This window comes from Choristoneura fumiferana, chromosome 4 (assembly GCF_025370935.1).
Source record: "Choristoneura fumiferana chromosome 4, NRCan_CFum_1, whole genome shotgun sequence".
NCBI classification, from domain to species: Eukaryota; Metazoa; Arthropoda; class Insecta; order Lepidoptera; family Tortricidae; genus Choristoneura; species Choristoneura fumiferana.
Window position 1 is genome coordinate 13487250 of NC_133475.1, and position 15274 is coordinate 13502523.

At 38.6% G+C, this 15274-nt stretch overlaps 1 protein-coding gene across 1 annotated transcript; it reads left to right on the forward strand.

Moving 5' to 3' along the window:
• Nucleotides 1-8233: 8233 nt before the first annotated feature.
• Nmd3 (60S ribosomal export protein NMD3) lies at nucleotides 8234-14949 on the forward strand. The gene is made up of 9 exons (XM_074087009.1): nucleotides 8234-8472; nucleotides 8603-8737; nucleotides 9029-9179; nucleotides 9746-9989; nucleotides 10534-10827; nucleotides 11087-11196; nucleotides 11550-11707; nucleotides 12739-12921; nucleotides 14066-14949. The coding sequence occupies exons 1-9, from the start codon at nucleotides 8426-8428 to the stop codon at nucleotides 14250-14252; spliced, it is 1509 nt and encodes a 502-aa protein (XP_073943110.1). The 5' UTR covers nucleotides 8234-8425; the 3' UTR covers nucleotides 14253-14949.
• The last annotated feature ends 325 nt before the right edge of the window (nucleotides 14950-15274 follow it).

A 15274-nucleotide genomic window follows, 5' to 3' on the forward strand; every position in this document is an offset into this window, starting at 1 on the left:
ATGGGCGGCGGGGGAGGGGGGACTGCCGTGCCGAGCACAGATTAGATTAAAATGCGTTCAAACACCAACCAAACATATTGCAAACGGTACCGGTAGTTTTAAAGTAGATCTTGTGATCAAAAATCAGCTGGGCTACTACGACATTCGAAAATTGAAGTTCGTATCGTACCGTCCCTCTCACTCTCGTCTTAGGTAAATAATTATAAGTGTCGGCGGGACGATACGATAAGAACTTCTTTTTTCGAATTTCGAAACCCGAAACTCAAAGTTCGTGTCGTGCGGTCCCTCTGACACTAATACTATTTAATACGAGAGCGAGAGGGACCGCACGACACGAACTTTGAGTTTCGAGTTTCGTAGTAGCCATGCTGCTACAGTGCTATATAGATTTCGAAAAACGGAGTCACATTATTATTATTAATGCTGCAGGGATACTACGAAACTAGAAACTCGAAGTTCGTATCGTACCGTCCCTCTCGCTCTCGTATCACATAGTATAGTATTAGTGTTAGAGGGACCCAGTGGCGTACCGTGGACTAATGTAGACGTGGGCGTAGTCGTTCGTATTGATTGATACGACTACGCTGATCAGCGAGGCCCCTTTTCCATGGTCGCATCGTATTTAAAGAGGCCTCGTGAGGCCCTTTTAAGTGCGAGGTCGTGGGCGAGTGCCCACTCCGCCCACGCCTAGCTACACCACTAGAGGGACCGCACGACACGAACTTCGAGTTTCGAGTTTCGTAGTAGCCCTGCTGGATGCAGGGAGTATGGTCCCAGAATCTTCATCTGGCCGAATAAAAAAATTCTCACGTGTGTCGTGTGTGTGCTGCGTGGTGTATTATAAGGGTGCCCCCACATGCGGTCGCTAGTCGCTCGTTTGTAGCGATAAATCTGGTCACGTGACCCCATTTTGAAGGTGATTTTGAATTTGCCGCGACTCAAAAAGTAGACAATTCCTGTCAAGTACGTCAACGGTGTCAGTTATATTTAAAATTCTTGAAATTTTTATTTCGACTAATTATATCTTCCATTGTAAATTTATGCGATCTACGGGATGAGTGAGCGAAGTTTTTCTTCGCTGTCACCATCCATGAGCGTAAGTAGCGTGGTTGAGGTTGAGGCATCTCAACATAACTTCGATGATGATGAGATTCTAAGCCATACTTCTGGAGTATTCGAGAGTCAGCCGAAAATTTCTAGTGGACTAGTGAATCATGACAACGATGAGGATGAGGGGTTCACGACTGTTGCGCGCAAGAGACCTCGAACACCCAACAGCAAAATGTCTATGATGGAAGTCGTAGAAGGCGTTGAGGTATATTTAACGGCCCAAGCAGCGTTACCGAAGCAACTAGCGTTAGCAAAACTGTTGAGAGCAGAGGCCATTGGCGGTATTCTTAAGATGAAATATAAAGGTTCTCTCAAAGTTTTGTTAGTCTTTGATTGCAAAGAGAATGCTCAAAAGCTGATTGATTGTAAAAAAATGGCTGAACTAGGATACAGTAGTGAATTTGCCATAGGAGAGAAGTGCTTTGGCATCCTCAAACAGATTGATTTAGATGTTGATGTCAAAGACATCCCATCTATTTTGACGGCAGATGTTGACATTATATCGGCGATTACGTTTACGACGGTTGTCCGAAGATGGAAAATGGGTGGATTGCGAGACAATTCGTCTTTGTTTTAAAAGCTCTTCTCTGCCTTCATATGTTTACGGCTATGGATGCAGGTTCAAAGTTGAACCCTATACATTTCCAGTATCGCAGTGTTCGGGCTGCTGGAAATTTGGTCATTTAATTAAATTCTGCCCCACAAAGAAAATTATTTGCCCCAAATGTGGGCTGGGACATGGAAATTGCGAAAATTTGTCGTTTAAATGTGTAAATTGCAAGGGGGCCCATATGGCCCTAGATAAATCTTGTCCTGTATTTGTTAAAGAGAAGGAAGTAAGACAAATAATGTCAAGAACGAACTGCACTTATAAGAAGGCTGTTTCTTTACACAGTGAAAAGAAGAATGAGCAGAATTTCGTTAAAAATGACCACTCTTACGCCAAACCTGAACGTTCCAACCGCATAAGATTAGGAACAGGTGTATACTCTTACAGCGATGCATTAAAAAGCACTAATAAGTCTCCAGTAACTGAGTCTCCAATCCCCTAGGACAGGTAAATCCTTCCTTTATAAATGAAACAGAAAATCAATTTGAGCAAGTTGCATCTGACTCCTCAATTTCAATCGCAAGACAAAGCCAGCTTAGAAAAAGGCGTAAGAAGCAAGCGAAGAGAAGACAGCCAAACGTGAAATCTTCGAAGAATGTAAAGGATTCCATTGATTTTGATTTTGATGCGGAGAAAGAGCAGGACACACGTGATAAAAAGTTTTCATTTAAAGGTTTTTTCAGGAAGGTTAGGGATATTTTAAACTCGGAGGGGAATTTGGAAGATAAGGTAAAAATGTTATGCAAAATTGTCGTTGAGGAATTATGTGTTTATGTTTTTAAGATGTTGAGAGATGGAGATATGCTTAAGAACTTGTTATCTGGTTTACTATGGCCGTGAGTTCGCAAAGAATATCTATGCTTAGTATTTTACAATGGAACTCGCAAAGTCTTAGACCAAAGTTGGTGGAATTTGATTCATTACTGTCACAAGAAAAAGTACACATCGCACTAGTCTCTGAGACTTGGTTGGAACCGAACTCAGACTTGAACATAAGCGAGTATAATATTTTTAGAAAGGACAGGGATGATTCTTATGGTGGTGTTTGTTTGATCATTCACAAGTCAATTAAAAGTCAAACACATATATTGAACATTTCGAATACTGGAATAGAATGTATATGTGTTACTCTTTTGAATTGTAGCATTCTGCAAAATATTATTTTGTATACTGTCCACAGACTGTCAGAACTTCACAAGCAGATTGGGATTTTTTATTTTCTAAATTTTCGGCTAAAACATTAATAGCAGGAGATTTTAACGCTCATCATTCTAATTGGTCTTGCAAGACTGATGCAAGGGGCTCTCAGGTTTTTGATGCTGCACTGGATTCCGGATATATATCTCTGAATGATGGACAAGCAACCAGAGTCAAGTCTGTGAACGGTATACTTCGAGAAACATCACCTGATATCTCTTTTATCTCTACAGATGTGGCAATAAACTTCACTTGGAATGTCATTAGCGAAAATTTAGGTAGTGATCATTTGATTATTAAAATGAAGATTAATTATAGGGAGCCAGTTGTTGAAATTAAGAAACGAAATTTTAAGCTAGCTAATTGGAGTTTGTATAAGGAAAGTGTTGGTCAAATACTAAGTTATCCAGGGAATACTTCTGATGTTCAAGAACTATATAATTTTTTTGTGGACCATATCTACATAGCAGCGAACAAAAGTATTCCTTTTGTTGGAGTATGTCCGTATCCGAACATTAAATTTAAACCGAAACCGTACTGGAACAGTTCTCTTTCTGAATTAGTTGCTGCTCGTAGACTTGCGTTAAAAAAATTTAGAAAAAATCCGATCCCTCAAAATTTAAACATATTAGACCAAAAGATTGCTGATGCAAAAAAGGCTATATTACGTGCTAAAACAGATTGCTGGCATAATTATTGTAGTAGTATAGATGAATCGATGTCGGCCTCAGACATGTGGCAGAAAATGCGTTGGCTTAAAGGTTTTAAAAAGAAAAGTCACAATTTTTCAGTGTTAGATAAATCGAATATGCTCCACAGTATTGCTCCTGATTTTGTACTGCCACAAGCACCCAGGTGTAAATCTAGCAATCCTCTGTTAGAATCTAGGTTTTCAATGCACGAATTAAAAAATTGCCTTAAAAAGAAGGATACTGCTCCAGGGGATGATGGAATCACGTACTCTATGTTGTTTCATTTACCCGAATGCGGGTTGAAGTTCCTCTTGAACTTATACAATCTTATTCTTGAAACTGGGTATGTACCTTCCCAGTGGAGAGAAATTAAAGTTGTTTCTGTTCCTAAACCAGGCAGCAATACTAATTCTACTTCCAAAATAAGACCTATTTCACTTATCTCCTGTCTGTGTAAGACTTTACATATTATGTTGCTGAAAAGACTTGAATGGTATGTAGAGAAGAATAATATGTTAAGCCCACTTACTTCGGGTTTTAGGAGAGGTCAATCTTCTTTAGACTGTTTGACTCATGTTGTTTCACATATCCAAACAGGCTTTACTACAAATGTGAGTACGCTGGTATGCTTTTTAGACATTGAAGGTGCTTACAACAATGTTTTAGTTGATAAGTTAATCTGTATCTTAGACGAATTAGGAGCGGGCAAAAGAATTTGTGATTATTTTTGGAATTTTCTTAGTGACAGAATTCTCATAGTTAAAGATTGTGCTGGTGGTGAAAGTTCTCTGGTGAGGCATACTAGTAAAGGTTTAGCACAAGGTGACCCTATTTCGCCACTTTTTTTTAATATTGCCACTAGGAAACTCTGCAGGGATATTAAACAAGTACAAATATGCCAATACGCAGACGACTTTATTCTGTATAAAAGTAATTCGAACCTCTCTCAAAGTGTGGAAGATATTCAAAGTGCTTTAGATAGTTTTGTTACTATACTTAACTCTTTAGGTTTACAATTATCTGAATCTAAATCGAAATATTGTATATTTAGTAGAGGACACAAACAAAAATTAGTAAATTTAAAAGTTAATAATGTAGGACTAATGTCTGTAGATTGTTACAAATATCTGGGTCTTTGGCTTGATAAGTCGTTACGTTGGGGCAAACACATCAATGAAGTGGTGGCCAATGTACAAAAAAGGTTAAACTTATTTAAATTATTGGCTGCTAGGTCTTGGGGCCTGCATCCAAAACACTTGCGTAGAATTTACATCGCTCTGATTAGAAGTAGAATAGATTATGCCAGTTTTCTGTATGATAATAGTGCTAAAAGCAATATCTATAAATTAGATAAAGTGCAAAACCAGGGCTTGAGGATTATTGGTGGCTTTTTACGAAGTACGCCTGTCCACGCTATGGAAAGTGAAACTTGTATTCCACCATTATTTGTAAGAAGACGATATCTTGCTATCAAGTATAGTTTAAAGATCCGTTCTGTAGCAAATAATGAAATTATACCCCTTCTGGATAACTTAAGTTCGTTGTGCCAAAATAGGTATTGGAATAATAAAAAACTTCCTCTTCTGGTTGTCGCAAGCAAAGATACTGTAGAAGAACGTATATTTGCATCCAACCCTCTTCAGATGTTTTCCTTATCTACGTGGATGTCGAATATTGACGTAGATATTTTAATTTCATGTGATTTGGATTGTGTTATTACATCTAAAAGATCATATGAAATTAATAATCTTAAAGCAAATGTAATTTCGGAATTAAAACAAAAGTATAAAGGTTGGCACGTGTTATATACTGGATGGTTCCAAATCTGCCTCTATGGGACGCGGAGCCGCTTTCTCAGATCCAATTGGCTCCCTTGATAATCAGAATGATTATTGCATCTCCAGTGCGTTCGTAGGGAATGTTAGGTGTTATGAAGGCTGGAGCACAGATTGCAATTTCCGTTACAATATCTTATATTCAAGACCTGTAGGTATAGATAAAGTTATGTTTAATATGCACAGCGAGTAATGGGTGCCTTACACATTTGCTCGTAGTGAGGGGCACAGAGGCCTTGGCGTATGAAATTTTCGATATAGTTATCCGTTTACAATTTGAATGAAATTGAATTTGGAAATTTCAATGGGTGCCTGCAAAAAGGTTGGATTGCGAGGTAACGAGGAAGCAGACCGTTTGGCTAAATTAGATTATCGTGGAAGGTCACCGAACATTTATATAATAATTTTAAAAAGAGGCGACACAAATTCAAAATTAAATGCCATGAAATTTGGAAAGAGTATTTAATGATGAACGTTCACGAGAAAAGGGTATTTGGTTTAAGTGCATTCAGAGTGAACCTCCACGCGTACCTTGGTTTGACAAAATATTAGTTTAAGTAGGAGTGACAGTAACAGTACACAGACTGCGAACCGGACATGTTGCCCTTAATAAGTTTTACATCTGATGAAAAAAAGTGATTAACCAAATTGTGAATTATGCGGTACGACAGAAGATGTCCAACATTTATTGGTGGAATGTGTTCGGAATCGTGCTGCGAGGGAGGCGTTGGTTGCAGCAGCCAACCTGAGCAAGTATGCCCACACGGGTATGCCTTTGTACGGTATTTTAGCTCAGCCGGCCTCAGACAGTGGCGTTAATGCTTTTCAGGTTGGCTGATGTCATCTGGCCGAATTAGTTATTATCAATTGTGAGATGTTTTTTTTCGTGGTTAGTTAATGTGCCCCCTATGCGGGCTAATGTGACAAATTGGTACGTTGCCCGTTTGAAATTAAAAAAAAAAAAAAAAAAAAAAATAGTAGCGTCAAGTCGCCGCGTCGAGCAGCAAGCAATGACAAGACTGACAAGATAGCTTCTTGCAGGAATGGTCTTGGTCTTGGAAGCTGATTTCTTAATTTAATTTAGTAGCAGTCGTGGCAGTGGTACAAATAAAATAAATTGGCGTGAATGAAAAAAATAAATAACACTGTTTTTGCCGACATTGAAGTGGTTTTTTTTCCAGCGATAAAGCTCAACATTTTCAGCTTTATCGCTAAATGTCGCGTGACTAGATTTGACGTTTGAAACCAGCGTCGAGCGACTGCATGTGGCCCCACCTTAAGTCTATGGTGTGCTGTCAATGACATAGGTGCGGCCACATGCATACAAGTCGCTCGACGCTCTTTTCCAGCGATAAATCTGGTCACGGCCCTATTTGAATTTCTTGACAAAAAAAGTTGCAGCGTGACCGCGCTGGCACTAGCAGCGTTATCAGACCAGCTGCGCGAAGTTAGAAATTGAGAAATAGGAATTCTTGGTTAAGCTTGAAGAAGTTTGACTTTATTTTGTGCTGCCGATAGAAATCGAGTTTATTCTATATCTTACATTATTATTTTTAGATGCTGAAGGTGTACGAAAATCGACGTCAAATACGAGCAGTCGTTCGTTGTGCTGCGTATCTAATCTCGTGAAGTTGATCTCTGACCCCATCGTGAAGATGCAGACTGGTCTTCATCTGGACTCGAAGTGTAGGGGTAATGTATCGAAGTTTGCGAACGAAAAAAAGAGCGTAACAATGTTGACAATCTTCTATTGCTAGATGGTCTCTATTTAAATGGCGTGAGTTCATAAATAACAGTTGTGGTGCGGTCACGTATTCACATGGCCGGATAAAGGGTCAACTAAGCGCATCGCTAAATGTCGCGTGACTAGATTTGACGTTTGAAACCAGCGTCGAGCGACTGCATGTCCCCACCTTAAGTCTATGGTGTGTGCAATGACATATGCGGCCACATGCATACAAGTCGCTCGACGCTCTTTTCCAGCGATAAATCTGGTCACGTGACCCTATTTTGAATTTTCCGCGACAAAAAAGCAGCGTGAAGTCTCCGCGCTGAACAGCAGCGTTAAGATAGCTGCTTGCAGAAATGCGAAGTCTCGGCCACTTGCTGCCATTGTATTATCTTACGTGGATCGGTTGCGCCCTATATATAAGATAGTCCGACCGAGTGCGTAATATCGAAGTTTTGCGATGAGCCAATGTTGGTGGCATTGAAGCTTATTTAATGCGTCATCAGCTTTGGTGGTGCGGTCACGTATCTCACATGGCGGAGGAAAGGGTGGAAGCGCATTATTCGGAACTGGAAAGGGTAAACGAAGTCACGGCAGTCAGCTCCTTCGGTTCAAAGATGTGCAGATGCGACATATGAAAAGGTGTCGCATCGAGCCATCGCGATGGGAGATTTGGCACACAGCGGCTTGCGGCGTGCAGAGGCAAGGCAATACTATATGCGACGAGCGTAAGTCTCGGCCACCTGCTGCCATATATTATAATTACGTGGACGGTGTGCTTACGTGCCAACAACGCGGACGTACATTCACAGCTAAGATAGGCTATGTAAGCCATCTTAGAGCGCATGAGCGCCAAATAACTAATTAGGAGTCGAGGTGGTCGCCATGGCCAAAATCGGTCGGATCATCATCATCATCAATTTTGTACTCTTTTTTTTTCCAGCTATAAAGCTCAACATTTGCAGACCAGATTTGACGCTTGAAACGAGCGTCGAGCGACTGCATGTGGCCGCACCTGCATGTCAACGTCAGTTCAGTATTGACACTGTCAGTCACTGTCATTCATTCGTTAGTTTCGTGTGGTTCACAGAGTACTTTTTATATACGTGTGGTTTCGTGTTCGCTTCGCATACATGCATGCACACGTACTCTATTAGTCTCGGCGTGATTGAATTCGTAGTTTAATTAAGTTTTTACCGTTCAAATCATACAAATAATATTGTTATCTAACTATTTAGGCAGACTTACTATAATGGAGTACATATCCCCGGAAAATATACCTTTAAACAGCACGCGAATGTAAGTGGGTTTTGTTTATTTGTAGGTTAAAAAGCGGAATAATTCTAAAAGCTATAATATGTAGTGTTGCAACCAACTATTGTATTTCTATTGTGATAGAAACTAAATTAATTACATTATATGTTTTCAGATTATGTTGTCAATGTGCGGTGCCTATCGAGGCGAATCCTTCAAACATGTGTGTAGCATGCCTAAGGGCTCATGTGGACATCTCGGAAGGTGTCCCTAAACAAGCAACTCTATTTTTCTGCAGAGGATGTGAAAGGTTAGACTGATAATACATATTAAATCTTAGTTACATTTTTGCATATGTATGCAGTTATTCCATAAATCTGTGTCTTCCACGGTCTCACCAGTATCTTAAAAGGGCAGAAGATACAAAATACTTTGATATAAAGTAGACTTTGTTTCTCAATGGTTAGTTATATTGTGATAATCAATTATCTAAGCTCCCATTAACAGACAAAACATCTGTTGTAAAAATGTCTTTATTTTTTTACTTTTTGCTGGTTTTTCTGTAGTTTATAAATTCTATATTTTTATTTTTCCACTTCAGGTATCTTCAACCACCAGCAGAATGGGTGGTTGCAGCGATTGAGTCTCGTGAACTGCTGGCTCTCTGCTTGAAGCGGTTGAAGGGACTCAACAGGGTGAAGTTAATTGATGCTGGGTTTGCCTGGACCGAACCTCACTCCAAGAGAATAAAAGTATGTTTACACTATCACAGTTTCCATATTTCACAATAATATGCAAGGAAAAAGATAATATAAAACACACAAATATAAGATTTAGATTTTATTGCATGAAAAATATGATGTCATTCAAATTAAAATTATTTATAACATTGCAACTTAGTTGGCAAGTAGTATGGTTGAGACTTACTATTAGGTGTAATGTATCTGTTCAGGAAGTCTTGCACTTTCAGTTATTGTAGACAAAATGTTATGCAGTATTTTTTTTAAAGCATGTTGTAGTATAAACATCAGCTGATATTGTTAAGTTTCAATGTTGTATGGTTAAAACATTAAATGATTACCAGTCGCATGACCATCAACTTTTGGGTAATTTAATTTTGGATATAGTACCTGATGTGAAAAGGGGGTCCTACCAACAAAAATTGACAAATCACAAGTTGTTAGTTACGCGCCAGTGACGTTCGGGGTTAAAACCTAGGCAACAGTCTTTAGTTATCTCTTATCAGGATTAAGGCCTATGTAGGTTTGGCGTAATTGTAGATGTGTTATTTTTAGTTATTGTGATTGTGTGTGTACAGGTAAAACTGACCGTACAAGGTGAAGTAATGGGAGGAGCTGTTCTCCAGCAAACATTCATAGTGGAGTTTAACATCCAGCATCAGATGTGTGACACTTGCCACCGTACCGAAGCACAGGACTACTGGCGCGCACTGGTCCAAGTGAGGCAACGTGCCAACAACAGGAAGACTTTCTATTATTTGGAGCAGTTGATTTTGAAGCATAAGGCCCATGAAAATACCCTTGGCATCAAGCCTAAGCATGGTTAGTGTTTATGGATTTTTATGGCCAAGATTGGTTTACCTAATACTATTCAATTACCAATATAACTACTCTAATTTTGTTCCAAACAAGACAATTTGAATTTGTTGATTGTCAATCTACCTGATTCGAATTGTATTGGTGATAGAAATTAAAATAATAACATTACCTATTTAGAAAGTACATTGTTTATTTAAATAAACTGACACATTTTAAAGCAAGTTTTACAGTGAAGGAAAACATTATTAAGAAACCTGCATCATGCATATGTCGTTTCCAAATCGCACTGTACAGTCAATCTTGCGACCAAAAATTTGATCAAAAATATCTGAACACGCTTCTACGCCATTTACAATAGAGTCTTACAAGTTTATGAACTCGACTGTAGTTGTGGTTGAACTACAGACCAAGCCCTCTTATTCTAAGAAGAGGACTGCACGTGTTTTGCGGTGGAACGTATCTACATGACATATGATACAAATTTCAGTTGCACACAATTTGGATGCTAGACTGTCGAAAGGAATTAAAATCAATTATTACCTTTCAGATGGATTGGATTTCTTCTATACAACTGAAAGCCATGCTCGTAAAATGGTAGATTTTATACAATCTGTGCTACCAGTTAAATCTCAGCATTCCAAGAAGCTAATATCACATGATATACACAGCAACGTTTACAACTACAAGTTCACATACAGTATAGAGATTGTGCCAGTGTCTAAGGACAGTGTTGTCTGTCTTCCGAAGAAATTGACACAGCAACTTGGAGGCATATCGCCTATATGCCTGGTACATAGGGTGACCAGTACTATTCACTTGATTGATGCAAATACTGGACAAGGTACATTGAAACTAGGCTGATTTGCTAATAGTTGAAACAAAGAAAAAGTAATAACATCTCATGATAAAAAATATATATATGAAATTGTATCTCATTTACTTACTTTAGAATATTTTTTTTATTAACTTGTATGTAAAATTTAAATTTAAAAACACTTAGAAATAATCTTTATTCATCAATTTCTTCACACAACAGGTGGACAGCCTGGATGCGTAATATGAGAATTTGAAGAAAATTGATAACATTAGTAATTTTTCAGTGTGTGACATCTCTTCTACGGTTTATTGGAGGAACCCATTTAATACGATTTGTAATCCGAAACAGCTGGTGAAATACATCATTATGGATATTGACATATTGAAAGAACATGTAAGTATAAGTGTGCATTAATTATAAACTTAGCTGGGCTAGTAGTCTAAGCACAAATTTGTAGAATTTCTAAAAAAAATAGAGCTCTTTATTTACTATTTACCTGACTTGCTAGTTAGTTATGTTAAAACCTTTGCATACCCCGTTTTTCTTACCATAGAGCAGCCATACAACTCACGTGCGTATCGCGTTTGTATCGAAACAAACGTGCGTCGACGGCGCGTTTAAAAACCGCGGTGTGTAAAGGCCCTTAGTTTAAATAAAATAAAAATAAATATTGATCTAAAAAGAAAAATGCAGTAATAAAATAATTTGAAAAAAAAAGACTTGACTGACTTTTTATAATTTTTTAGGAGAAAAAGTCATTCCCGGGTCAAGGAATGGTGTCCAACAAACATGTACTTGCAGATGTATGGGTGGTGAAAGAAAGCGAGCTAGGTCTCGATGTGAGTCCAATACACACCAAAACGCATCTTGGACATATACTTAAGCCTGGCGATACTGCTCTGGGGTAAGATATAATAAGCACGCCCTTTGTCGATCTTAATGGTTAACAATTGATAAACAAATTATGCATAACCTGATCATTGACTAAATGTTATAATGATGCTAAAGCATCCTTAGAATATCTGCTTATGTAACTTAACTTTGTCAATGTTTCTTGATGAATTTGTTTCTCAGTATTATTTATTTGTACTTTACTATAACTACACGAAAAAAGTTGGGGGCAAAGTCTAGTTCAAACTCTACAACAGAGTAAGTGTTTCGACTAGAGATGAGTAGATCTGGATATGAAGATTCAAAAGGAATCCTCAAGCGAATCCGAATTATTCCGAATCCCTTATAGGCTCCTTTCAAATCATATTGACTCTGACTCCAAGGAGTTACTAACTCCGACCAACTTATCGAATCGAGCAGCTCGCGGATAGGCGATTCAGCATTTACTTCAGTATAGTTCAATCACATCCGCTTGGATCGGACATGTCGGTTGGGCGCTAAGCCGGTACGTAGGTAGTAAAACTGAGTTATTCGCAGATTCAATAGACATTACATCAGAGAGTACCGAACTGAGTCGGATCGGCCGGAACGAAATCGCTAAGCTTTCGCCACAGAAAATGATAATGATCGCTGTAAGTAACCAGATTCAATAAAGGAGTTGGAGTCAACAAGCAGAGTGAGTTCCGATATCGGAGCTGGATTTAGTGAATTGGATCACTTCTCGGAGTCGAGAATATGTATGTTTGGTCTCTTAAGCGAATCAAGGGAGAGGGGGGGGGGGACTCATGTGGATCATGACCCCCTGGGCCCTGGACTGGGTCTAGGACAACAGTAGATATTTTTTTGTAAACTCATTGATTTTAATAAAATTAATATCTCACGAAAAAAGAGATTTGATATTTTTAATGTTTTAATTTGCGAAAAAATAACAAAATTTGACCATGTGACCCCTCCGCCCCCTGGCTATAAAGCTGAATTGTTTAGGCTTGACCTCATTCCCATTGGGTACGACAAAAAGCTTTAATACAAGCCATTCCTCCTCAGCTACAATCTCGGGGATTCCAACGTCAACGACACAAACCTGGACAAATTAGATCGCAGCGTGGTCCCCGACGTGTTCCTCGTTAAGAAATACTTCGGCGAGCGGTCGGCGCGCCGCCGCGCGCGCAACTGGAAGCTCAAACACATGGCCGAGGAACTCCATGAAGGGCTGAGCTCTACTAATGAGTAAGTATACTTAAAATATTTTCCATGCTTTACAGCAGTCATCACCATTATCCCCAACCTACATACAGTCTCGCTAACAGGGATTGTTGAGCCACTTGCTGATGTTCGTAATTTGGCCAGGTAATGCTATTCTGCTTTATTAATGAAAATATTTAAACAAAGTATGTATAACTCGGCTAAATTAAGAATATTTGGCGAGTGGCTCACCACTTCTGGTTCGCGATTGTACGAGCCATTATTGGACAGCATGAGAGGGGAATGTGCTGCAGTTCCCACGCGGGCTCAGCGTGGATTAGGAATTTTGCACACATCATTTGTTTCGAAGGTATGTGCAGGTTTCCTCAGGATGTGTTCTTTCATCGCAAAGCTCGTAGTTAATATCAAATATTTCCCATATGAATTCCGAAAAACTTGAGATGCGAGTCCGGGTTTGAATTCACGATCCTCTGCTCTGCTTGACAGGCCATAATACTGGTGGCTCGATCCTCCCTAAATATCCCTTTACCGTAAAGCTAGTCATGGTTTTAAGGCCACTCGTTATCATACCATATTTTTTCGTATCTATAATATAAAAGTGAACCGCCAGAACGGGACAAAAAAGAGCGTTGTCTCCCAAACAACGCATTATTTCTCTGGACTTTTAAAGCAATTTTATTTTTTGACCTTGGGAATCGCGAAAAACTTGAGAAAATATGATATTGGGTGTGAACATTTTGTATATTAAGCAAAATAAAATCACAAGTTCTAATTTCGAGCCAAAAACGAGCGATCTATTATCTGTGCCAGTGTTGCTATTCAGGGAAAAAGAAATCTATTCATTATCCTACATTGCAGCCTGTAAAGCCTGTAACCCATTCATTGCCGCGCGCCAGATTACGCTGGATGTCTGAAATAACACATAGGCTACTTTTATTCCAATATTCCCACGGGATAGTTGTTATTAACACAACACCTCAATAAAGACGACGATATAAATTTTGGGATTTCCCACGGGAATTTTGTAAAATTCCGGAATTTCAATTGTAACTACCAGATCGAATATTTTACGCGTGCGAAGCCGCGGGTAAACTCTAGTACTGTTCATAAATTCGAAACTTGTTTTATATCTCACAAAATAGATATGCTCACTATGTTTTCCTTACAGTGACTATAATGAGTTCCTGGACGACTTAGAAGAAGACCCAGCCTTCAGGCAGAACATAAACATCTTCAAGAAAGAGGATGTTGTCCCTGTGGACACTGATGAGATCGACCCCACGCTGCCTCGCATCACACTTGCTGAGATGCTTGACGACTTGAACATAGAAGACGTGGAAATGAGCGAAGTTTAATACCAGATTGCCATACTGACGCATTTACTGCCCGGTTTTTTTTTTAACTTACGGCGGGTGCCGCGTTTAGGCGTTCGCATGACTTTCACACAGTGCCAAACGCATATAAGCATTGAAAGTAACACTGCAAAGTTGGAATCCTGGCTCTTCACAGAAAAATATTTTTCGCAAAAGATATCATTTCCCAACTGTTTCATATGGATGAACGATTTTTTTTCTGAAACTGTAAACTATTCAGGATATATTTCAGGACTATCCTGCCTGTCAAACCCAATAGGTTAGGTTAGTGTTATAACAATTTTAAAGTATTAAAATTTAAAACGAAAATCGTTCGTCCATATGAAACAGTTGGAAATGAATCATTTAATTTTGGAAAACATATTTTCGGCGAAAAATTAGAGAACCAGCAACGTTATATGGACTCATAGTAACGTTCAATGCACTGGCCGAAGTTCTCTAAATGTATAAACTCTTGTATGCGTGAGGCACTGGGTGAAAGTAAACTTACCTAACGAATATCTTTATTAAAAGCAGCCTATGTATCATCTACCAGGCTTGCTATCCATTCTTACGCGGCTTGCAAAAAATGGAACATTTTAAAAGAAAAAAAAACTGTTAATAGTATTTATAAAACTTACTGTTGACTAGTAATTCATAAGGAATATAAATGTTTATTTTCAATAAAACTCTACCAGTACATAATGCTTTTTAACGAAACGCTATTACTTGAATGATTATCACGCTAATTAAACAACAACATAATTATATGATCTTTATCAAATTCCCGGTGAATGACAGTTCAAATATCAATATTGATGATGGGTTAATCTATTAGTACGTTGAATGATATTAGTTCTGTGAGTACTTGCTCACAACTAGTTCAAGCATAAATAAAATTAATGAAAATATCACTCAAACGGACTCTAATTAAAAGTAGAGTTGACTAATGTCACATTTTTTAGGGTCCCATAGCTTATGTTCCTGTAAGGTGATATGGTATTTTTAGCAGTTTAGCGTTGTGG